This window comes from Eptesicus fuscus, chromosome 22 (genome assembly GCF_027574615.1).
Source record: "Eptesicus fuscus isolate TK198812 chromosome 22, DD_ASM_mEF_20220401, whole genome shotgun sequence".
Classification (NCBI taxonomy): domain Eukaryota; kingdom Metazoa; phylum Chordata; class Mammalia; order Chiroptera; family Vespertilionidae; genus Eptesicus; species Eptesicus fuscus.
Genome location: NC_072494.1, coordinates 27,359,159 through 27,383,154, shown reverse-complemented (window position 1 = coordinate 27,383,154; position 23,996 = coordinate 27,359,159). Strand labels below are relative to the sequence as shown.

The 23,996-nt window shown below is 40.0% G+C and overlaps 2 protein-coding genes across 2 annotated transcripts in view; one reads left to right on the top strand and one right to left on the bottom strand.

The window, feature by feature from the left end:
* Positions 1–367, top strand: part of TPR (translocated promoter region, nuclear basket protein) — a 72,333-nt gene extending 71,966 nt beyond the window's left edge. Inside the window, exon 52 of the mRNA XM_008145959.3 lies at positions 171–367. Within this exon, the coding sequence (XP_008144181.2) occupies positions 171–226 (56 nt within the window). The 3' untranslated portion in view covers positions 227–367. The remainder of the gene's footprint in view (positions 1–170) is intronic.
* PRG4 (proteoglycan 4) lies at positions 317–15,916 on the bottom strand. The gene is made up of 12 exons (XM_028152178.2): positions 15,841–15,916; positions 13,136–13,258; positions 11,748–11,864; positions 8,978–9,127; positions 8,046–8,168; positions 4,849–6,447; positions 3,944–4,021; positions 2,712–2,848; positions 2,282–2,438; positions 1,661–1,858; positions 1,141–1,266; positions 317–512 (listed from the first exon to the last, which is right to left on the bottom strand). The coding sequence occupies exons 1-12, from the start codon at positions 15,914–15,916 to the stop codon at positions 415–417; spliced, it is 2,982 nt and encodes a 993-aa protein (XP_028007979.2). The 3' UTR covers positions 317–414.
* Between the last annotated feature and the right edge of the window lie 8,080 nt (positions 15,917–23,996).

Here is a 23,996-nt window from a genome sequence, read left to right as displayed (position 1 = left end):
GCTTTCATGTCATAAAAATATTAATCTAATTGTAATGATTATCATTGAAGATGTGAAATGTTTAGTAGTTTATGAAAACAATTTATAATAAACCAGAGTAAGTGGATACTCTAGTTTGGGGCTAGCTTCTTAAAAGATTCATTCAGTTTGATTTTTTCTCTCTCTTATAGGTGTGAGCCATGCAATGGGAGGGAGAGGAGGAATAAATAGAGGAAATATTAATTAAATGTTCTATAAATTGTAATAACTGTGAATAAGATTGTTCAGTCTGTTTTAGTGTTATGATTGTCGAGTTTAAAGACATTTTGTATTTAAATTGGTATGCTTATCTCAACATTCTTTATTAATAAAAGGTATTTCAGTGTCAGATTTTATCATTCTTTGTTTGACTTGTCTGTTCCTTTGCCCACCGGTCTAAGGACAGTTGTACCAGACTTTGGATAAGGTCTGCCCAGAACCATTAGTAACGGCTCTTGCTGTTCTGCTGGGCACATCCATGTTATAGGCTTGATCTAAATAGAAGAGAGAGATCATTTTGTTAATTACAGCACTTAATATAGAAATAATATAGAAATATTTCTGAGTATAACAACATAACCTAACAAAAACTACTGCCTTGACAGATTGACCTTTTACCACCTTTTAATAAAATTAGGTTTAACTCTCCTTCAAAGTAAAAATCAAAAGCCACTTGGGTTTTACCCTTTTGTTAAAATTCTGATGTCATCTGTATAGGCAGAACAACACATTTCTGGGTTTTTCAAAGAAAAGTGTCTCAGGTAATATAATTTAATAAAATTTGTTTCTCAGGAACTTATTTCTGATCTTACGGACTGTAATGATGCAAATCAGTGTAACTTTATGGCAAATGGGGCCTCCACTAAATGCCAAATACTGTTTTCAGGAGCAATTTTACGTAAGTAATGATATTTTATCAATAGACTCATCTCATGAAGGATAGGGCAGCATTCAGTTGCAGTCCTTCCAATTTAATGTGAAAGAAAAGCAAAAATTTAAACTTTCTCTTCAGGGCAATTAGTTTTAATTTCTCACCTTCAGCCTCCGTTGAACACTTGGTGTTTATGTGTGTATTTCAGAGATTAGATCACATCTTTGAGAAGCTATTGAGATTTTACTTACCCCTAGAAAAAGCATAGTAATCGTAGCCATCGGGTTTTCTGATGTTGGGCAGGGATATAGCTGAGGTAACCACATTGGGAAGTCCTCTCCACAGTGTACTTATTTTGGCTTCGTTGTGGAGGAAACCTATAGATGATATTGGAAAGAGCAGCTGTTAGAGTCAGACATACTAGAGTATTAACTCCAATCTGGTCATTTAGTAGCTCTGTTATCTTGGATGTTATTTAACTGCAGTGCCTAGTTTTTACCCTCTCATAATTGGTGCAAATAACTACCTTTTATCACTGTTTTGTATATAATGTTCTTGGTAAGAGATAATTATAAGTAACATTCAAACTGCATTCCTTACCCACAAAGGAAAAGTATTGATCTTTGAGCATTCACTGAGGCACATTGATGTTTTGCACCAATAAGCTTAAAATATTTGGGTTGTTTGGTCAGTGTTCATATTTAATAAGCTTTACATCTACTTCGTGTGTAAGAATTTTTAACACAGTAAAAAGAAAAAAACACACATTACCTTTGTCTTGATAAAGGACTCTGACGGGCGGCGAATAGTGAATTCTGATGGTGTGTGTTTGAGATCCGATAGCCCGTTCAAAGCGAAGTCTCCTAACCTGTGTTGTTCCTCCATACACTGGGTAATTCAGAGCAGGCCTTCTTCCAGTGCACTTCATGTTGGGTTCCTGTTTATAAGTATACTTCTGAACTCTGCCCCCTATTAGGAAAACATAATAATGAAAATTAATTTAGTCTCCCCAAAAAAAGTTGGAAAAGAGCTTTTACAAGGTGGAAGAAACAATGTTTTTCATAAAGTATGGCTAGACAGTAATGGCTGTTGGTCAAGGGTATTATGAAAATAATTACTAAATCCTGAAATACTTGAATGATTAAATCCAGACTGCATAGCTATGTATTTAACTTGGTGTGAGAGTAAATGATGACATTCTTTAAACTGCTATTTGCATGTTGAGAGATCTAAATGTTTCTCAGTGCCCTTAATTTTTTTAATTGAAATTATTTGATCCAGCTATTAAAGACATCTTTTGACAGTAAACCCAGTAGTAAATGAAAATATTCAATAAAACTTTTCTGGCAACTATTAAAAGTTGTGTAATTTTGTCAATTATGTAGCACATACCTCTCTTGAAAAAATACACAGATTCAGGTCTCTCCTTATATTTAGGTATTGAAAGAGCTGCCAGTATTTTTCCATTTAGTCCTCCAAATCCTTTTACAATTTGTTTGGGATACCCAGGATCTTTTACATCATTGGTGAAACGCCAGTACTGAGAATCCTGCTCATTTAAAAGACGAAGTGATGTTAACAGTTTGGGGGAGAAAAAAGGTTAGGAATTCATTCTTAAAACTTTCTCCCTATACTTAAAAATCTAACTTAGGTATTTGAATAAGTTGACCATTAAATGTTACCAAATTGTGTTAACCTTTGATTAAATTTTGATGGTAGTCATTTGTTAAAATATGGAACCCTTCTGAAGTGGAATTTAAGCTGACTTATGTTTTCATAAACAAAGATTTGCTGATTCCTCTTACAAAGGTATTTTTCTTACCTTAAAGAAGAAAGTTTTTCCTTCACAGTTGCACCTAGTAAAAACAGTATCGATGGGAGAGGGAATACCCCAAACTTCAGTAATTCTGCGAGGAGGAGATGGTGGACTGAGTGGATTTAACATCCAGAAGTAATGACCTAAAATTGAAAGTGATAAATCAGCCTACAAGCTGAATGAAGACTAAAACCTATCCCAAAAGAGACCAAAATGAAAACATTTTTAATCATCCTGAAAACATTGAATGTGTTAACAAGCATTTTATGACCAGAAGTTTAGTGAGAACTGTACTAGCACAGAACATAGTGTTTGAACATTTTTGAGAGTAAATCTCAAGTCTGAAGTTTGACATATTTTAGTTTTCCAGTTTCTCTTGAAAGCCTTCTGACTTTGTGACTTACAGAAAATCACTTTTCTCTCAATTTCTTTATTTTTCAGAAACAAGGAGTTATAATTAAAGGCCTACTAAAATCTCTTCCTCTACTGAGCAAGTCTATGTATGACTTACTTCCCTTCAGATTTAATCTAAGTAAACGAAGACTGGACTAGTGTCAGTACAGATAATTAACATACAATTGCTGTTCTGGGATTCCTCCACAAAGAGTAATTAACACGGCTGAATACATCACAATCAAGATGTTATATTTGCCCTGGCTGGTGGTGTTAAGTGGTTAGAGCACCGGCCCTTGTACCAAAGGATCTCAAGTTCAATTCCAGGTCAAGGGCATGTACCTGGGTCAGGGCGTGAGTGGGAGGCAACCAATCAATGTGTTTCACTCACATTCATGTTGTTTCTAGCTCCTCCCTCCCTTCCACTCTCTAAAATCAATGGGGAGGGGGAATGCTATTTTCAAATACAATAGAACAAGGAAAACAAATCCTGGTGTCGTTTCATCTGATAGGAATTAAAAGGTAGTTCAAAATTTAATTTCTTAATGGTAGGAACAATTAGCATCATTTCACGCTCTTTGTTTTGTTACTCTAATTTGCCTAATTTTATTAATCTAATATTTTGGTAATTACTATCAGGTTTTCATATACACTGAGTGGCCAGATTATTATGCGTTCAGAGATTATAATAATCTGGCCACTCAGTGTATTTCGTGAGGTAAGGTCATTAGTCAGGTTCCCCTTCAGAAACCTCAACCCAAACTACTGACTCCTACCTATGGCTTTGGTTCTCATAAATGCCAAGAACAAAATAATGGGTAGAAAAAAGTTTGTGCAAAGCTCACCTCGAAATGCAACTAATGTCCCATTGGCCAGAGTCGTCAGTCCATCTACCGATCTACCATTGCATAAATTGGTTTCATCTGAAATAAAGTCAATACAAAACAAAATGAAAAAGTGTTGTTTTTGTTTGTTTTTCAAATTATCCCAGTTTTATTTCCTCTTCATTTCTTAAGCTCTTGAAGGGTATTATAGTTTGAGATGTGTGTATTTCACAAGTGAGAGAGAAGTGATGTTTCATAATTGTTTTACTAAAATTAAAGGTGATACTATTCAAAAAGTATGTAAAAATAAGTGATGGCCTTGACTAGTGTGGCTCAGTGGATTGGAGCATCATCCCATGCACCAAAAGGTGGCAGGTTCGATTCCCAGTCAGGATATATACCTAGGTTGCAGGTTCCACCACGAGGCAACTGATTGATGTTTCTCACATCAATGTTTCTGCTCTACCTATCTTTTTCTTTCTCTCTCTCCCCTCTCTGCTTAAAAAAAAGTGATGAATTGGAATGGACAGGTTACCTGATCTTCAAGTAAATTATTTATTGGATGTTTAATCTCGACATTCCATTTTTCAGTTCTTACTGCCCTTTTAGATTTGGTTTGTAAAAGAAAATATTGCAGGTTTTTGCTTTGCATTGTACTTTCTTTTAAGGGTGGACCCCCAACTAAATATTTTTGCTATTCTGTACACTGGCTCTGCCTACAGATGCACTAAGTTCCTAAAACTAGGTCATTACTCCTTTTTCCAAATATCAAAGAATTTTACTGTGATTACGCCTCTGCTTCTAAGAGAAGCCGTAAGACTTCACAAGTTAGTAAGTTCAGGATTCTAGACAATTTATATATTAAATCAGGGCATTAATAGATAGACATATGTTAACATTAGAAACTAAAAAACGAGCCTCTTTACCTGACAGCATGGGGTTGATGCCAATGCCTTGTTCAGATCCTCCCACTGTGAGGTCAGCTCCTGGGATAATTAGAGGAGTTAACACGGGGGGCCTGAGAATCACATAAGGTTTTTCTCCTTCAGCATCATTTGCATCCTCATTCTTTGGATTTTCTTCAGCCATTTCTGAGTGACTAGGTTGGTTAGGGCTGGTGGTGGTTTGGAGCAAGTCTTCCCCTGAAGAGGCAGGGTTCACTGTAGGCACCGTTGATGTGGTCGTCTTTGGGGGAGATGGTGTAGGTTTTGGCTTTGTCACTTTAGGTGTTGTGTTTGGCTTTTTGGTGGTAGTGGGCATTTGGGGTGCTTTGGTTGGCTTTGGGGGTTTAGCAGTCGTCACTTTAGAATTAGTAGCTGTATCTTTGGATGTAGTTACTGTGTCTTCAGATGTATTTATAGTCTCTTCCGTTGTAGTTGTCTTTTTTGTTGCAGCCGTCACTTCGGGTGCAGGAGTCGTTTCCTTAGGAGTAACTTTGGCCGATGTGGTATCCTTGGTTGTGGTGGATGTCACCTGCTTGGTTGTGCTTGTTTTGGACTCAGTGGTCTTGTCTTCTGTTGGAGGCACTTCAGGTGCAGGAGTCGTTTCCTTAGGCGTAACTTTGGCCGATGTGGTATCCTTGGTTGTGGTAGATGTCACCTGCTTGGTTGTACTTGTTTTGGATTCAGTGGTCTTGTCTTCTGCTGGAGTTGCCGTCTCTTTTGTTGTACTTGTAGATGTAGCAGTTGTAATTTCAGTTGTAGTGTGCGTGCCTTTTTCTGTTGTCTTATCCTTTGATGTGGTGGTCGTGTCAGGTTTGGTCCCTTCAGGAGCCTTTGGTGTGGGTTCTACGGGAAACTCAGGAGTTGATCCAGCAGGGTTCTCAGGAGGAGTGGGAGGCTCCTTGGTGGTAGCTAGAGTAGAGGCCTCTGAGGTGGTTGGAGGTGTCTCAGGAGAAGTTGGAGCTGGCTTTTTGGGAGTGGTGGGCTCGGGCTTTTTGGGGGTGGTGGGCTCGGGCTTTTTGGGGGTGGTGGGCTCGGGCTTTTTGGGGGTGGTGGGCTCGGGCTTTTTGGGGGTGGTTGTAGGTTCCTTGGTGGTGGTGGTGGTTGTGGTGGTGGTGGTGGTGGTGGTGGGAGAAGGCGTTTGAGGAGTGGTGGGAGTAAGAGATGTGGTTGTAGTTTCAGCTTCGGTTGTAGTTTTAGCAGAAACTGATGTGGCTTCCAAATCTTTAGATGTTTTTTCTGCACTTAGCGTCTCTTTACCTGAAGTCGTCTTCTCTGATGTACTAGCTGAAGTCTCTTTTGTTGTTTTAGAAGTCTCTTTAGTTTCAACCGTTTTCTCCTTACTTTCTGTTGAAGATTTGTCTTTGGATGTTTCAGGTTTCGGTGACGGGCTGGGTTTAGGACTTACTGTTGTCACTGTTGTAACCTTGGAAGTTGTGGTAACTTTAGTGCTTTGAGTGGTGGGCCTGTCAGGAGTTGGGGTGGGCTTGGAATCATCATCGTCCAATCCACTTCCAGCTTCATCTACAGCTGGTGGTTCTGGGGCAGGTTTCTTCTTAGGATTTTCTTTCTTGTTATCTTTTACTAGAGAAAAAAAATATACATCTTTTATTCTTGAATAGTTTGTCTTTAGTAATGATGTAAAGCTCCCATTCTTATCGCTGACTGTGTGACTCTAGGCAGGTTGCTAACCTCTAATATGTCTATTAACTACTGTAAAATGTTAAATACGTAACTTATCTTATTGGGCTATTTTAGGGAATGAATGAGATAATGGGTAAAATGCACAAGTAAAACTATACAATTAATAGACAGAGACATGTGGCAAATTAGAAATTTACCCATATGGTCAAATAACACTAATTCATCTCTTTACATTAAAGCTCTTTGGCCTTCCCTTTCTCTGCTCCTTTTTTTCCTCATTGCTCAGTGTCCCTTTCTCCCGGAAACCTAGTTCCAACATCATGTAGATTCACTGCATCCATTAGCTGAGAGGCCTCTACAGCTACATCCAAGGATGCTCCAGTCACCCCCCTGGTCCCTGCTGAGTCATTTCCATGCCCAGGGCTGTTAGCTCTTATCATTCTTCTGCCCAGTCCCACGGGTATAGAAAGGAGATAAGGATGCTATGGCAGCCAAAAGCCCATTTAACAGGATTTGCCATAGCAGCTACCCCACGGGTGAACTACAGAGCCCCAGGGGCACATCATGAGATGAGTTCATTCAGCAAACATATATTGCACTTCCATCGGGTGCAGGAATCTCGGGATGACTCAAAGATTGAATATCTGGCTATTAATCTAGAGAGAAGACTTCAGGGGAAATCATAACCACCCAGGAAATAGTTCCTTAGAACTCCAGTATCCAAAATCCAGTACTTCCTGGGGAAAGAGAATATAGTTTAGAATTTCAGGAAATAAAAGGCAGAACAAAGGGAACCTCTTTAGGAGGGAATAGCCTACTCCCGTGGTCGGCAAACTGCGGCTCGCGAGCCACATGCAGCTCTTTGGCCCCTTGAGTGTGGCTCTTCCACAAAATATCACGGCTTAAGCGAGTCTGTTTTGAAGAAGTGGCGTTAGAGGAAGTTTCAGTTTTAAAAATTTGGCTCTCAAAAGAAATTTCAATCGCCGTACTGTTGATATTTGGCTCTGTTGACTAATGAGTTTGCCGACCACTGGCCTACTCCATAGTACATTTTCTACTACAGAAAAATCAGCCAGATATGACATCTGATTCATTAGGAAAACAGAAAAGAGGATTTGTGAACTGGAGAATAATACTGAGTTTCCCAGAGAGGTGTATGAGAATTTAGTAAATTAGCATTTTAAAGCAGTATATAAGTACTTGTTAAGTAAAATTAAAAACCTGGAGAAGGAAAAATGAAAAAAAGAAAGAAGGAAGGAAAATTATGTCAGGAACTAAAATAGAAAACCACAATCATCTTTGGCGCCATCCTGTGCTTTAGTTGGTTTCTTATCCTTTGCTTTAGTTGGTTTCTTAGCTGCTTGTTACTAATTTCCTAAAGGATGTTTGCATTGGTATTTTCTAAAATAGCTTTTATAAAGTTATACACCTCCCTCCCCAAAAATTAAAATATCTTCAAATCACTATCAACACGCATTACTTTAGATAATTATTGTTATGGCATTGATATAGTCTTTGATCTTTATCAATGCTCAAACCTTTGGGTTTCTTCTTTAATTCTTTATTAGCAGCTGAATTTTTGGAAGACTTGATTTTCCGAATACTTGAAGAGGAAGAGGAAGAAGAGGAAGAAGACTCTTGATTTTCAGAAACAGAATGTTCTATAAATCAAATAAAAAGGTGATCACACCAATTGTGATTTAAAGCAAGAAAGAACCGCCAGTCCAAATACAACAAGAAATGCTATTTACTAATCAATAAATGTCTGTGTTCTGATTTTGTTTTGTCAGCATAATCAACTGCCCTTCTAATTTAATTCAGTTAAAAGATACCTGAGCTTATCACAGATAGTAGCAATCCTATATAATAAAAGGCTAATATGCTAAGTGTCCAACGGTTCGACCGTTTGACCAGTCACTATGATGCACACTGACCACCAGGGGGCAGACGCTCCAACCAGTAGGTTAGCTTGCTGCTGAGGTCCAGCCAATTGGGACTGAACGAGATGGGCCAGACATTTCCTGGAGCCCTCCCATAGTCCCTCCCCAGCCCCGGATCATGTACCAGTGGTGTCTCTCAGCCTGGCCTGCAGGGATCGGACTGAAGCTGGCTCTCTGACATCCCCCAAAGGGTCCCGAATTGCCAGAGGGTGCAGGCCAGGCTGAGGGACCCCACCCGTGCACGAATCCGTGCACCAGGCCTCTAGTATAACTACAGAATCTAATCTGGAAAAAAATCATGGTCTTGCTTTTTTAACATTAAGACTTGTTTCCTCTGATTACTTTAACTTAAACCCATACTGGGTTCAGTAAATAAGGAAAACAAATATCTGAGGGTTTATACTTTGGCTTAAACTTTGACTTAAGTAGACAAAAAGCATAATAAGTCTTTAATGACTCAAGATTATCCTTTTCTTAAGGAGTCACCTATAGGTTATTTCATCTCAAACCTCTTTCTGTCATCTTCCTACCTTCTGTTATTTCCTCTGATTCTATAACTTTCTTAGTCGTCTTCTTATCTGTTGATTTGGGTGAACGTTTGGTTGTTGATTTGATGGGTTGACGTGCTCTTGCAGGCGGAGGTGCAGCCTTGGAAGATGGTGGTGATGTGGGGCTATGCACTGAGGCCAAGCAAGATAGGTCAGTTAACATCTGTTTATACTCATCAGTAACTAACTGTGAAAGCCATGGATGCATCTGTCTTCAAGATTAGATGCTGGTTTGCCCAGCCGGTGTGCTCAGTGGTTGAGCATCCCATGAACCAGGAGGTCATGGTTCCATTCCCAGTCAGGCCACTTGCCCAGGTTTCAGGCTCAGTTCCCAGTAGGGGGCGGTGCAGGAAGCAGCCTATCAGTGATTCTCATCATTGATGTTTCTATCCTCTCCCTCTCACTTCCTCTCTCTGAAATCAATAAAAACATTTAAAAAAAAGAGTAGATGCTGGTAAAAACCAGTGTAGGCAGGCTTTGGCCCAACACTACTCCAACCCAATTCTGAGGTGGTGTTGCTGTAAAATATTGGTCCTCTTATGCTATGACAGGCAGCAAAGGCTCAGGGCTCAGAAAAATTCCAGTCCTAGTCCTGCAAGGCTGTCATTGAGACCTTAGGGAAAAGAGCAAATTCCTTTTGAACTTCATTTTCTTGTTTGCAAACGTATTTATTCTAAATGATTTCTGGAGGTATTTATCTAAAAAGTGCTTGAGTTTATAAACTCCATCCCTTCTGTCTGCCTTCTGTGGTGAAAATAATTATTCCACGTGGATGAGAAATAGAGTAATTACATTTTTTGTTTCCATGTCCTTTTACAAGTGACGATGCCAATTTACCTTTCAGTTATGTGTTTAATCACGAAAGTTCTAAATGAATATTTACTTTTGTAAAGCTTCCACAGCTTCCCATGATGCTCTTCTCAAAACGTGTTGCCCTTCCCCAAGTCAAACAGCTGTTCATGGTTTGATGTGTTTCTTTTAAACTTTTGTCACCCCTCCTCCCACCTCTTTTCATGTCCAGAAGAGAAGACATGTTTTGATCACTAGGAACCAGAAGGAGAGGAGAGGGGCCTGTGAAAGAGTGGGAAGCAGAGAACAGGGGGGACGCTCTGGGGAGTGGAGGGTTGCCATAAACCCACTGCTCTTACCAAGCATCTCAGAACTCTGACTGCAGTCTCCATGAACGGACCACCGCACCTCTCCCTTCCTCCCCCCTACAAAAGCGACAAGTACCTCAAATTTGAGGAACTGTTCTGTCACGTACTAACTAGTGATCTTCAGCAACACCCTTAACCTCTTGGCTTTCCTCACCCACATTCATAGCTCGACGGCTGATTCCTTCAATTCTTGAAATGTGATCACTGAAATATTACAGATGCCTACAAGCAGTATCTAGCAATCTTGAAACAACTGAGTGGTGAATTAACAAGATAAATAGGTTGCTATTCTTTAACCTTTTGCACTCGGATGTCGAGTGTGACTCGACACGGTTAGCATTAGAATAAAGGAATCAAGAAAAAAGAAAGCGAGTGCAAAGAGTTAAAAATGAAGTATTGAAGCTCTGGGTGTTCCTTTATTTGTGTTTTCCACAAACCTCATGAAATCTGATCCATCTAAGGCATTATCTTTATTAACAGGCTCTCTCCATGCTTCCTCACTCTCTAACCAAGCTCACTCCCCACCCAGCCTCTGCCCAAGATGCATTCTTAGTGTTCTGTCTCATGGCCAACACGGTTCTCAGGGCGGTGAGTAAACATGTCCTGCCCACATGGGTCCTCCTGAAAGCTGCAGGGACTCTGCTCTGAGTTTTCCATTACAAGGGTGTCCTCTCCGTTGTTCCTGGAATGCTTTCCAATGAAAACTCGGAACAGTGAAGAAAGGCCCCTCAGCTCCACTGCCTGCCAGCTGCCTGCCCTCTCTCCACTGCTGGAAAGGAGCAGGAGTGCAGCCTTGTCTAAATAGAATGATTGGGTTATGCAAGCAATGCTGATCTACACTTTCTTCCACAAAGTGTCTTGTTTTAGCAAAGAAGGCTTTAAGAACAAACATTTGGTAAAAAATCCATTATTTAAGAATTATTTTTAAATCTTGGGGCGGGGGGGAGGAGGTTGGTAAAATTTAGATGGTTTTACTACCCTCAGAGTACTTCTTCTGGACCCATAACCAGAGAAGATTTTAAGGTGGGACTATCCCTTGTTATTGACTATCAGGCACAGGACTTGGAGAGAGGGGGACTGTCAAGATGGGAAGAGACATACAATGCACAGTTAAATTCTTGGTAGGTTTGCTTGTAGATTTAGCGCCTTAAACTAATTCACAAATGTACTAGTTCAGAGAAGCTAAAAAATGTGCATTCTCCCTTTAAATACACACTGAAAAACATTACTTTGTAAAGCACAGATAGTTCAAAGGACAGCTGACCATTCAGGTGAGAAGAAATCATCCAGGGAGTTGGTCACTGTTGATTTAACCTGAAACTGAACCACACCTACAGAGAAAAGCATTTACACTCCGGCCCACCCTCTGTTACCCAGCCTGCGCCCTGGAGCCTGGCAGAGCCAGGGAGTGCTGTTGGAAGAGGCGGCCGCCCCTCAATTCATCTTAGTGAGACAAAATCAGAATGAAGTAACTTAAATGTTAGTGAGATCAACACCTTAGAGGGACGGGCTGTGTGTCGGAAGTTATCAGTGAAGCGAAGGTGGGTGCACAGCTCTGGCTGCACCCAGAAGCACCCACTGGGACTGATGCTTACCTTCACAGAAATCGTCGTAATCGGAACAGCACTTGCCATACTTCTTACATTGGGAGTCACAGTCACACTCCCTCCCTCTTTCAAAGGTCTCGGAGCAGCGGCCTTTACAGGAGAGCTCTACCCAGAGCAAAACAAAACGTTGCGCATTAGGATTATTGAGGACGACACAGCCACACCCATGAAGGGGTTGGGGGGGGGGGGGCATTTCCCACCTTCTTTCTGGCCCACTAGAGCCCCCAAAGAGCATTTCTAAGTCCTTTGTTTAGGAAAATGGATCGTTTCCCAAGTGGAGACAGCCCACGTCAAGAAAGAAATATGGGGACTTAGGGAAGCTTTTTTTTTTGCCCTTCAAGGTTCCAAGAGACACCCCAATGCTACCCGAGTCATTTCCATGTATGGACAACGGAAAATGGGAACTGTTTCAATAGTAAATGACCCTTCATGGGAAATCCCTCCATCTTTTTTCCTCCTCACATCACTGTAATAGTTTTCTGTTAATTTAATATTCAGATCCTACAACAATATATCCCAAATGGGTCAATATTTCAGCTCAAAATTAAAGGTCTGTTTGTAATGCAGAGACCTTTATTATGACAAACTGGGTAAGGAGTAGAGGTGAAAGACAACCTAATCCATGGCATGGACTGTGAAGACAGACTTGCATATTTCAAAAAAGGCTTGGTTAGAGAGCCAATGACTCCAACGAGGCCTGTTTGAAATAATTACCTTACACAACACAACACATACATTGTACAAGAATATATTTATGAGCTTCACATGCAAATTCAAAAAGCAAATATAATTTTAATTATAATTTTTATAAATTAAATATGACATGTCTCTGTGTTAATAAAATGGCCCAAAATATATTCAAGTGAAATATTACCTACCATTCATTGAAAATTCAAACCTTTTGGGTTTTCGTTGAAAAGTCATCATTAAACACTAATGCTTCATCATGAAAGTGCCATTTTTAGGTAATTTAGAAACATGTCAATATATTTTTAAAAAGTCAACTAGTAGACAAGATTTTAGGACCATAGATTCTTCTGGTGAAACTTCTGAAGGGTCTCCTCACTAAGCTATGACATCTCATTACGTTTTACTTAATGATTCCAGAGTCACAGTGTTAAGTCTCTATTGAAGACAAGACATTGTATTTGGCACTTATCAAAAACCTTGTGCAAGGACAGATCTCCAGGACCCCCTTTAGATTCCCCCAGTAGTGACATGTTTTGACACCATCCTTAGGGACAGCACGCTGCGACATTTATGCAAGGGAAGGGAAAGGCACTTGAGCAACAAAAAGCGCAATAGTGTGAACAGAGCACAGCAAGGGACTCTCGAGAACAGCGATGCTTGACAGGAGATGCCAGCTTGGCACTTACCCACAGTGCAGAACTTCTTGAAATCAGGGCAGCACTCCAGGTAGTGTTGACAGTTATAATCACAGTTGCAGGGGGTATCTCTAGAATACCCTTCCCCACATCTCCCTGCACAGCTTGATAAATCTAAAATCATACAATATAGGTAAACATGGCCAAACCACTTACAGAAAGGGAGAGATCTCATGAGGAGGACAAAGCCATTGGGGGGAGAGAATTTTGTCCAATGGAAAAGGATGGGAATGATAATTAGCCATAGGTCCAGGTGATCTTTGCCTGATCTTTTATAAGACTCACTTTATTCTTTCCTAGACTGAGAATATAAATACTCTTTTGAAAATCAAAGTAAGAGCTTTGCACCCTTCCTGGGGAGGAGGGTGGCAGCTACAGCTCTCCTGATGTTGCTAAGATGATGGCTTGTTGCCATCATTGGAGCCTCTCTGTGCTGGGTACTGAGTCATACGTTATCTCTAACGCTTTTTGAAAATGTTGCCAAGAGACTGAGTAGCTTCTCTTTAGAGATAAGGAAGCTGAAAGATTGAAATTTTAATAACTTGCTTCAGGGCACCCAGCTAGTGAATAGATCCAGGATACATGTATTACAGGTCCATGAATACCTGTTAATTATTCATATTGACCTCTTTCTCAGAAGTGTCCTGATTTGGCCCTAAATTATATAGTTACTAGAATCCCGGTGCATGAAATCCATGCATGGGTGGGGGGTCCCTCAGCCCAGCCTGCACCCTTTCATAATCTGGGACCCCTCAGGGGATGTCCGACTGCCAGTCAGACATCCCTCTCACGATCTGGGACCGCTGGCTCCTAACCGCTCACCTGCCTGCCTGATTGCCACTAACCACCTCTGCCTCGGCCCCCGCCGCCGTAGCTTCATCAGGAAGGACGTCTGGAATGATGTCCAGAAGTTTGTTCGGCTAACCAGCATATTACACTTTTATTATTATAGATCTTAAGTCAACAGCCCATTTAGAATTTGAACTCTAATAGATCTGATTCTAAAACCCAAACTTTCTCAACAATCCCAGTGCCTCTCATTCTTGATGAGCTTAAAGAAAGCTGGTTATACCCGCACAAACTCTCCTAGGCGTCCTTTCCCTTTTATTGGTGGGGGGCACTGGGTCCTTTAAATGTCAGGAAGTCAGATGTTTACAACCACTGCTAAAATGACTGCAAAATGAATAACTATTGAAATAACACCTGGACATGAATATAAAGGTCATGAAGAGAATATTTCTGGGTAAAACAAAAAAACAAAAGCATAATTATCCTCCAATATAGTTTCAAAATCATTTGGAAAACACGTTGAAATCCTCCCTGAAGAGATAATCATGGAAAAACAACAATTGAATCCGTCTCTGGAATAGAAATTGGCAGATGCAATGTCCTAAATCCATAGAGGGACTTTTGAAACACACTGGAAAAAAAAAAATCTCAAAATGATGAGTCCAAGACAGTGAAGGTCTTATATGCAAATTAAACAGTCAATATTAGGAAAACTTTCAGAAGTGTTTGCATACATACGCACACAATACACACAGAAATGCATATATAGTGTATGTATATAAATACATATATTATATATAAAGAAAAAAGGGAATGGGAAGAGGTTGAGAAGGCAAGAAAAGCAGATGCAACATCAAAATGTTATTTACCGTTAGCAGATTTCTGAAATAGGAAATCAAATGTCTTTACAGGAAAGGTTTCTTTTCATAGATTACATGTCTGTACTTCTCTTGCTCTTCATTTTAATAACTAATTTTCAAATTCATTTACTTAAAGGAGAGTAACCTGTTTTAGTGAACAATTGACTATCACCGAGGAAAGGTGGGTTAGAAAAACGCACCCAGTGCTGTGAGCCTTGTAATTTATTATGAAAGAGCACCAGGCTCTGGAGATACCAGAGCCGTCATCATTCCTTCTGAAATGTTTACATTTGCTTTCATGCATTTTCCATCTTTTCTTATCTCAGCGATTCTGAAACGATGCCCATAGCAGGCAGTTTCCTTTCTTGCTCAGGTTCATGAGAACTTTAATTATTTTACTGGAAATGTCTATGTCATAAATGTAATTTCACCATAACAATCATGCACCTAATATCAAATGACATTCACATCTGTGTAATTCCATATTTGGTTGAACAGTCCTTATAAGAAAGAGAGAGCATTTTCAAGATCAATAAAATGCCATTTCAAACATTGCAGATGTCCACTGAAGTAAGTGCTTTATCAATACTTTATTTGATGTAAGAGATTAATTTCTTTGTAAACATTTAGATAAAAATTATATGCTATTTAAATACTGATCTTGTCAGTTAAATAATATTGTATCATCCCAGCGACATCTGCATTTTTTTTTTTTTTTAGCCTTAGTTACCTGTTGTACTATTTCTGCTACAAAGGTCGGTGCATATTTTTTTAAAACTTTTGGGATAACCCTGGGAGTAATGAATACAAAAATTATTCTATAGGAAAGCTCAAAACTTCTTGAAAGATTCTATAACACAGGAGACAAGAGTGAGAATTCCAAAATGCTCATAAAAGATACATGTTTTTACATAATAAGGTTGTATTCTGCATTCAACTTAAACAAATATACACTTTTACACATCTATTTCTGTTGTTCGCCTAAGAGTGGGAACTGAATGATGAGCAATAGTTGTGAAATAAAACAGTTTTTGATAGTTAAGATACCTTGAGGAGAAACTTGCTGAATCAAGAAAACAGAAAGCAGCAGCAGCAAGTGAATGGGAAGTATCTTCCACTCCATGGCCTTTGCTGAGAAGAAAAGAAAAGTGTCAGGAAACTCCTCTTTCATCTCACCATGAGCTTACGTCTGTGCTGCGCTCATGTTTCGGTAACTTTTAAAATGCAATGTAAGGATAAAACAGGACTTTTAGTCAGCTTTAATTCTCTAGTAATTATTTGACCACTGGATTTAATCTTATGAAGAAATCAAGTCACCATCTCTGTCATGTCATTGAACATTTTAATTCTTTAGAATTCCCCCCAATAGAATACAAACTTATCTGCAAATTCCATTAAAATCAAAACAGGTACTTACAGTGCACGGTTTAACTTCTATCTTAAGGAAAAAAATAACCAGCCTCAGTAAAATTTAATTTAACAAACATAGGAGTTACCATTCCAACTTTCCCTTTGCTCTCAATACACATTTACAAGCTTCCAACAGGTGTACTGCAGAAATGGGATCTTTTCCCAAACTTCCCAACAACTATCGCCTTACAAATCTGTTTCAAAAACCTTTAATAAAGTTTATCTCTATTGAATTGAAAGCATTTAATTCCATGAAGCAAGTTAACTTTGACACTTACCGGTGAGAGGATAGATGAATTTCTCCAATGTCCTGGAAGTCATATATATATCAGTGCAGATACACTGGGATGAACCAATTAGTCCAAAGGTTAGACAAAATCAACAGTGACAACCAATGAAATCAAACTTTCCTCATTTATTGGAAGAGGGCCCGGACGACTAGACTTAGGCAACATCTGGAAAACACTTCCATTAAGAGAAATGACTACTACAAAATAAATTTCGATTTATTGGCCCAAACACCTCTAATTTCTAAGTGAACAAATTGTTCTGAGATGGCAAAGCACCCTGGCTGGCTTTGACAAGTATACTGAAACAGCAACTTTAAATGTCAAACGCTGGTATCATTTCTTCCAGTTAATCTAGCAAAGAGTGGTTTTGAAACTTACCTAGTGTTAGCCTGTGGTACGTATTTTCTGAACTTACACTATTAAATCAAACGTACATTTTTGTTCTTGAGTATTTTTGTTTTCCTGGAGCTCAAAAAATATGTCCCGTTACCTACAACTGCATAATCCACAGTGTGGATTTTCCAGGTTCCTCTACCAAGTAGAAACCTGCTTGAAATTTGTATCATTTCCTTGGTTCCTTTATTTAAGCCCAGCAGTGTTTGGAAAGGGTCTTTTGAACCCATTTTGATAAGCAATGTTCCTGTTCAAATCCTATCTACCTGCATACGGCCTTGCCTATGTCCCAGCACCTTTGCAAAACTTTCTCAGGTCAATCACATCCAGAATCATAGTCAACGCTACATTTTATTGAAATTATCTGTTCACCTGCTTCCTTCCCACCACAACAGTCTGCGATTTCCTCAAGGATAACCAGCGTCGAGGTCTCAATTCTGTTTCCAGCATCTAGTCCAGCAATCCACCAAGGTTGCTGGACACAGGCTCATTGAAACAAACTGTTGTAACCTGGGATTCCCCCGTGTTGTGTATTTGTTAAGTGCTGCATTGAATTGTTACAAAATGCCTTTAAGTTGAATATAATTATCCACATTTTACAAGTAAGATGAAGACCCACGGACGAACAATCTGTGACCCACGAAGAACACATAAGAGCAGGAGGCAGAGGGAAGCTTTGCGCCCAGGTCTTTCAGTTCCACCACGTTCCCATGATATCCAGCTCCCTTTGAGTCAAAGCCATCACTTCAGTCTTTAATCACAGTACTCCATTTTACTCCCTCACGTACACATGTAGGTTTATGAGATCGCGCCCTTCGTAAAGGCAGAAGCTATGATATAAGCATCTCTTTTGCTCCCACGGTGCTTATTCTGGGCTAAACCATGTACAAACACAATTTAGAGACTGTCTGCCTACCTCTACGTAATTTCCTTTCTCTGGAAAGCACCTCCTCCTCGTTAGGGGCATTTCCCTTTTAGCCACTTCTCTAGATGTGATCTTGTCACACCTGCCACAGATGATAGGCTTAACCTAAACTGAACTGGGCCAGCATGTTTCCCTGTCCCGGAAATTGGAAACGGCGATTTCGAGATTGCAAGTCTGTCTAGGCAGATGTTTCACATGCTCATTTCTGTTCAAGGTCTAAAGGAGTAAGAGAAAGTGCTTCAGAATAAAGAGGGAAAAGAATGAAGCAGCCATGCAGACAGAGGCAGAGCGGGTTCCGATAGCTTTCAGGAACTCTTTGTTCCTGAGATCCAAATGCCTTCTTGCTCTGCATCCTCATGCAGCCTCCCCGCCGCCATCCCCCTTTCGGGTTGAAGCTGCTAAAGAGATGCTTTCTGTTACTTAACATCACTAATCAAAACATAGCAGCTATTCAAAACACCCTACTGGATGGAATTAAGCCGAAGTCTCTTAGTTCTTAATTTCCTGAGGTCAAGAGGGGCTTTTTCAAGCCAGACCTACACAGTATTCCCTTATTATTTGTTTGACACACTGGGAATACCAAGAAAGCAGGTACAGATAGATACACATAGACACACATCCTTAAAGCAAATATAAATTGATCTCTGATTATTGCCTCTTAGAACTATCCATACTATTATTTTCCTCATTTACACAAATGTACTATAATGATGGCAAAAGACATTTTAAAATTGGCTGAAAATCTGTTCCAGTAATATGTATTCTCGAGTTCAAGCCCTAAGCTTGGAAAACTGACAAATAAAACAACACACACACACACTATTATGGTCAACCCATTAACACATTCTCATTGTCATAAAATATTTTTTCTCTGTATAAGTATGAAAAAAATGAGAAACTATTAAATGTGAAGTTCCTAAGGCTTAGCTTATAAATACCTGATTTGCATAATGCCATTGGCTAATCAGACTGACTGGGTAAATAAAGTTTGCCCCCAAAGCCTGGAAGCATTTTAATTTCATCTATTTAATGTATCTTTATAAACCGTACCAAATGCTTCATTCTGCGACTACTGGGCCATTTAACCTTGCTTGTCCATCACACAGCAATTGTTCCATTAGGTTTAGGTTCTCCCTTTGAAATTTTCTTATTAAAATCTATTTTATTAATTTTCACTTAGGTCTCATTTTTAAAAAAATATATTTTATTGATTTTTTACAGAGAGGAAGGGAGAGGGATAGAGAGCTAGAAACATCGATGAGAGAGAAACATCGATCAGCCGCCTCCTGCACACCCCCTACTGGGGATGTGCCCGCAACCAAGGTACATGTCCTTGACCAGAATCGAACCCGGGACCTTTCAGTCCGCAGGCTGACGCTCTATCCACTGAGCCAAACCGGTTTCGGCTTCACTTAGGTCTCATTTAATTGGGGAAAGTTTATCACAGGATTGGCTGTTAATAAGGGGGAGATGGGGAGAGGAAAGAGATGGAAAGCACATAAATAATATTAGATCCTCTACTCATCTCCTGGGCATAACTTTCATCCAGTTCTCCCTCATGAACCTCACTTTCTGAACTTGGCGGCCCCGCAGTGCTGCCTTCAGAGAACACTCAGTGTGTTCCGGGGTATTTTCTCTGCAGTAAATTATCCCAGATGGTTGTGCCCTTCCACCTGATGTGCTCCTTCTCCATCCCCGCTGTTAGCTGTCCCTGTGTCCTATAGCCAGTGAGTCTGTACCCAGTGGCTTCTCTCCACCTTTCCACGTCTTTGATGTGTTTCATTTCCTTCCAGCAGCAGCCTAGGAAAAACTGAAGCATGCTGGGGGAACACCACAGAGGCAAGCCAGCTCTTTATTGCCCCAGGTTTGCTCACAATGCTCAGTTAGTGGACTCCAGAAGTAGAAAAACTCCTCTCCTCTCCTTTGGAGCAGAGACCTGGATGTGGGGACTGGCTCTGTCTGTTCTGTCAGGGCATTTTCATGTAGGAGAAAGGGTCGTGGCTTTTTTTTCTTTTTTCCTGGATGTTGATCAAAAGTCTGACCATTAGATAAGAGAAGTATATTGCATTTGCTCTGGGGGATTTGTAGACTACACACCAATGCAAAAGAATGAACTATGAGTAATGAACCCTTGGTATTGGGAAGGAAGAAGTAAACCATTTTTTATTTTGTTTGTTTTTTTAAATATATATTTTTATTGATTTTTTACAGCGAGGAAGAGAGAGGGATAGAGAGTTAGAAACATCGATGAGAGAGAAACATCGATCAGCTGCCTCCTGCACACCCCCTACTGGGGATGTGCCCGCAACCAAGGTACATGCCTTGACCGGAATCGAACCTGGGACCCTTGAGTCCACAGGCCGATGCTCTATCCACTGAGCCAAACCGGTTTCGGCAGTAAACCGTTTTTTATTTGCAGATGACATGATTGTGTATGTAGAAAATCCTGAAAATTTTAAATCAACCTCCTATGATACAAGATCAATCACAAGACTTATCACACTTTAGTGTAGGAACTCAGATGTGTTGTCTCTTGAATGTTCATAGAATAAGAGTTCCTTCATTTGTTCGTTCATTCAATTATCTCTTAAAATATTTTTACTGATTTCAGGGAGAAAGAGTGAGGGGGAGAGAGAGAAAAACATCAATGATGAGAATCATCGATCGACTGCCTCCTGCACACCCCTACTGCGGAACAAGCCCACAACCCAGGCACGTGCTCTGACCGGGAATCAAACCGTAACCTCCTGGTGCATAGGTCAACGCTCACCGGCTGGGCTACCATCGTTTCCTTTTGTACATGATTGCTAATTCTGTATCTGCTTGCTCACCTTACAAGTTTACAGTCTTTCTTCTAATGGCCACTTTGCCGTCAGACCTCTGATTTCTAGCCCTTAGCAGTCAGCTTTGTGATCATTCCAGCCTATATCCCTTGGATTTGAGATACCAAGGAAGCATACTATGTCACAACTCAGACAAAAATCATTACAAATTTATTTTTGAGGAGTCAACAACATGAGTTATTTCCACATTACTATTGAGCGAAAGTGAATCGGGGTGCTATAATAACTCAGTGTGACAAGTACTGGAGGATTGGGAAATTCAGTGGGAGCAAAGGCTGGGTGTGGTCAAAGGACCACGGATAGGTGGGACAGGAGAGAAGTCTCCCAAGAGACCACTTGAGGACATTTCATTGAGTCATTCCAAAGCAGGAACACCAGGCTCTTTAACGATACCGAGTGTGATGCAGGTTTGGCTTGTAAAACCTCTTTCCCTGCAATGGTAGCTAATTTCTGTCAGGAGGATTGATTCCCGTCAGCAGGATGTTTGCTTGGAATTGCCCCCTTAACCCTTTTTATTAAGCTGCTTACAGAAAACCAGATCAGAAACTTAAACTAAAACTCATCATCTCCCCCTCTCTTGGTCCTTTTCTCCGATGCCGTATGAAAGTAGACCTGGGAAGATCTTCCCTCTCTGGGGACTGATAGATGTTGGTGGGACGAAGGAATGGGTAAATGTCACTGCTAATACCAGCCCTTTGCTGCCTCTCCTGGGCTGGAAAGGAGGACCTTGGCATTGACAAGCCCCTGCACACGTCAATCAGACCTCAAGAGTGAAGGGATGGAGAAGGGATATGAAACAAGTGGTTATTTATTTATCCTTTTTATCTGTATCCTGCTCTTTGCACAAAGGAGCACTAATGGAGGCCAGATCTTTTTGCGTCCCCCCCCCCCCCCCCTCGGCCAAGTCCTCCTTGAAGTAGTTTAGTGAAGAGCCAGGCCCTTCATGGAAGCAAACTCAAGGTCACAGTCGTGCCCCCAGTCCTAGAAGGCTTTACACAAACTCCCACAAACCATCACATTTACTGAGTACCAAGTAGGTACCAGGCACGTACTGTCATTAAAGCAAAACAAATATAAATAAAAACAAGACAAATGGCAAAGTAGGTTTTTAAAAATTATTCTCTTTATAAATAAGGAATCCGAGCCTCAGAATTTCAGCAGAAATTGGCAGAAGCAGGGTTCCAGCCTACATTTGCCGGAAAAATATAGAAGTACACTTCTATAATACCATATTCCACCTTCTACCACTGAATTAGTTTGGATCTTTAAAACATTTTTTCAGTTTAAAAGGGAAATATGTCTTTCTCCTTCATAGATGGGCTGTCATGATGAATTCAGCAGAATATAACAAGTAACTCTAAGCGTCTTTTTCTTTGTAAAAATAATTGATAAAAGAATTCACTTATAATTTTACCACCCTAACACAACTACTTACATTCATTCTTACATATTCCCTTGCAGATTTTGTCTTTATGCAATTAAAATTGTTATACATATATTCAAGATCAATATCTATTTTTAATTTTTTACTTATTGAATTAGCAAACATGTTTATGCTTTTTCATAACTGTCATGTTCATTCCTATATAATACTCCACGTAGTTAAGGTATCATAACTTAGTTTTACGGAACTATTTCTCTATTGGAAGACTATTCTTTTGGCTATTTGGTAATAAAAACATACATTTAGCTTTTTTCTTTTTATTAAAGAAAACCTAGAGGCTCTGCACAGAAGAAATTTTTGGAGGTTCAAAGAGGCAGTCATCGAAACATCTAGAGCTTTATTTGCATAAATTTAAACTTTGGTTCCTAAAGAAAAATTAAGACATATTATAAAAAGTCTCCTCCCAGTGGCCACTGTACAATTCTAGTGTGTTTAACACGTTAAGCGCCCAGTCACCGGTGACTGACACTATACTTTCCGTCCAGAAGACAAAACAGGCTGGGCGCTTAACGTGTTAAAAGAATTAGCCTTGCCCTGGCCGGTGTCACTCAGGTGGAGTGTGGTCAGGGCACATACCAAAAGGTGTCAGGTTTGATTCCGGGTCAGGGCACATACCCAGGTTGTGGGTTCGATGCCCAGTAGGGCTGCATTCAGGAGGCAGCTAATTAATGTTTCTTTCTCACTCTCTCTCTCTCTCTCAAATAAATTTTAAAAGTTATTTAAAAAAAATAATTAGCCTCTCCTTGTCCTAATTTTTATAAACTCCCTGACCCAATATACCATAGTTCTTAGGATATATATGTCCTTAAATCTGTCTGAGTAACTATAAAAATGAGGTTGAGCATGCATCATCATGAAATTGAATGTAGTGAATATAAGTGGTATATGCTTAGGGTTAATTCTTTCCGTTTTTGCCTTCAAGATTATTTTATTTATTTTTATTTTTTAATTTTTGTATTCTTTTTTATTAAATATTTATTGTTGAAGTTATTACATGTTTCCTCTCCCCCACTGATTCCTTCTAGCAAGATTATTATTTTAAATTATGATATTGATTTCAATCCTTACTTAACAATGTTCTATTATTGACCTCTCTGCAAGTTGCTTCAGTTCTTTTGCTTATGATTAATGCTGCAATAAACTCATTTTCCCCCATGCAGTTTGCATTGCATTTTACTTTTTTTCTTTTATTAATTAAGGAGGCAGCCAATCAATGATTCTCATCATTGATGTTTCTCTCTCTCTCCTCTCTCTTCCTCTCTGAAATCAATAAGAATATATATATCCTATACACTGAGTGGCCAGATTATTAATATGTGTGTGTATTATATATATATATATATATATATATATATATATATATATATATATAATATGTGTGTGTGTGTGTGTGTGTGTATATATATATATATATATATATATATATATATATATATATTAGAGGCCTGGTGCATGAATTCGTGCATGGGTGGGGTCCGGAAAGCCTGGCCAGGGGGAAGGGACATGGGCGGTTGGCCAGCCTGCCTGGTTGAGGGGACAATTTGCATATTAGCCTTTTATTATATAGGATATACACTGAGTGGCCAGATTATTATGTGTTCAGAGATCATAATAACCTGGCCACTCAGTATATAATAAAAGCGTAATCGACTAAAGGGCTGAATAGTGGAATGACCATCCAGACGACCATCAGGGACCACGCTATGACACCTACTGGCCAGCCACGGCAGGTGCGATGTGATTGGTCGGGGGCCTGGCCATCGCCCCATGATCGCCCCACAGAGGGAGGCCCAGACCACCAGCTAGAGGGCTGTGGGGGGTGGGTGCAGCCGCCTCCCTCTGTAAGGGAACCCTGGGTCCCAGGTGCCCGAGGGAAGCCAGTACCGGCAGCTGGGGGA

What these genes read in the sequence shown, in the direction of transcription:
- PRG4 (XM_028152178.2), bottom strand. Translation starts at nt 15,916, where the DNA reads ATGGAGTGGAAGATACTTCCCATTCACTTGCTGCTGCTGCTTTCTGTT. An exon ending in ATCAGAGGAAATAACAGAAG is followed by an intron (nt 8,169 to 8,977) that starts GTAGGAAGATGA and finishes TTTGATTTATAG; the next exon opens with AACATTCTGTTTCTGAAAAT. An exon ending in TGTGTATTTTTTCAAGAGAG is followed by an intron (nt 1,859 to 2,281) that starts GTATGTGCTACA and finishes TTTTCCTAATAG; the next exon opens with GGGGCAGAGTTCAGAAGTAT.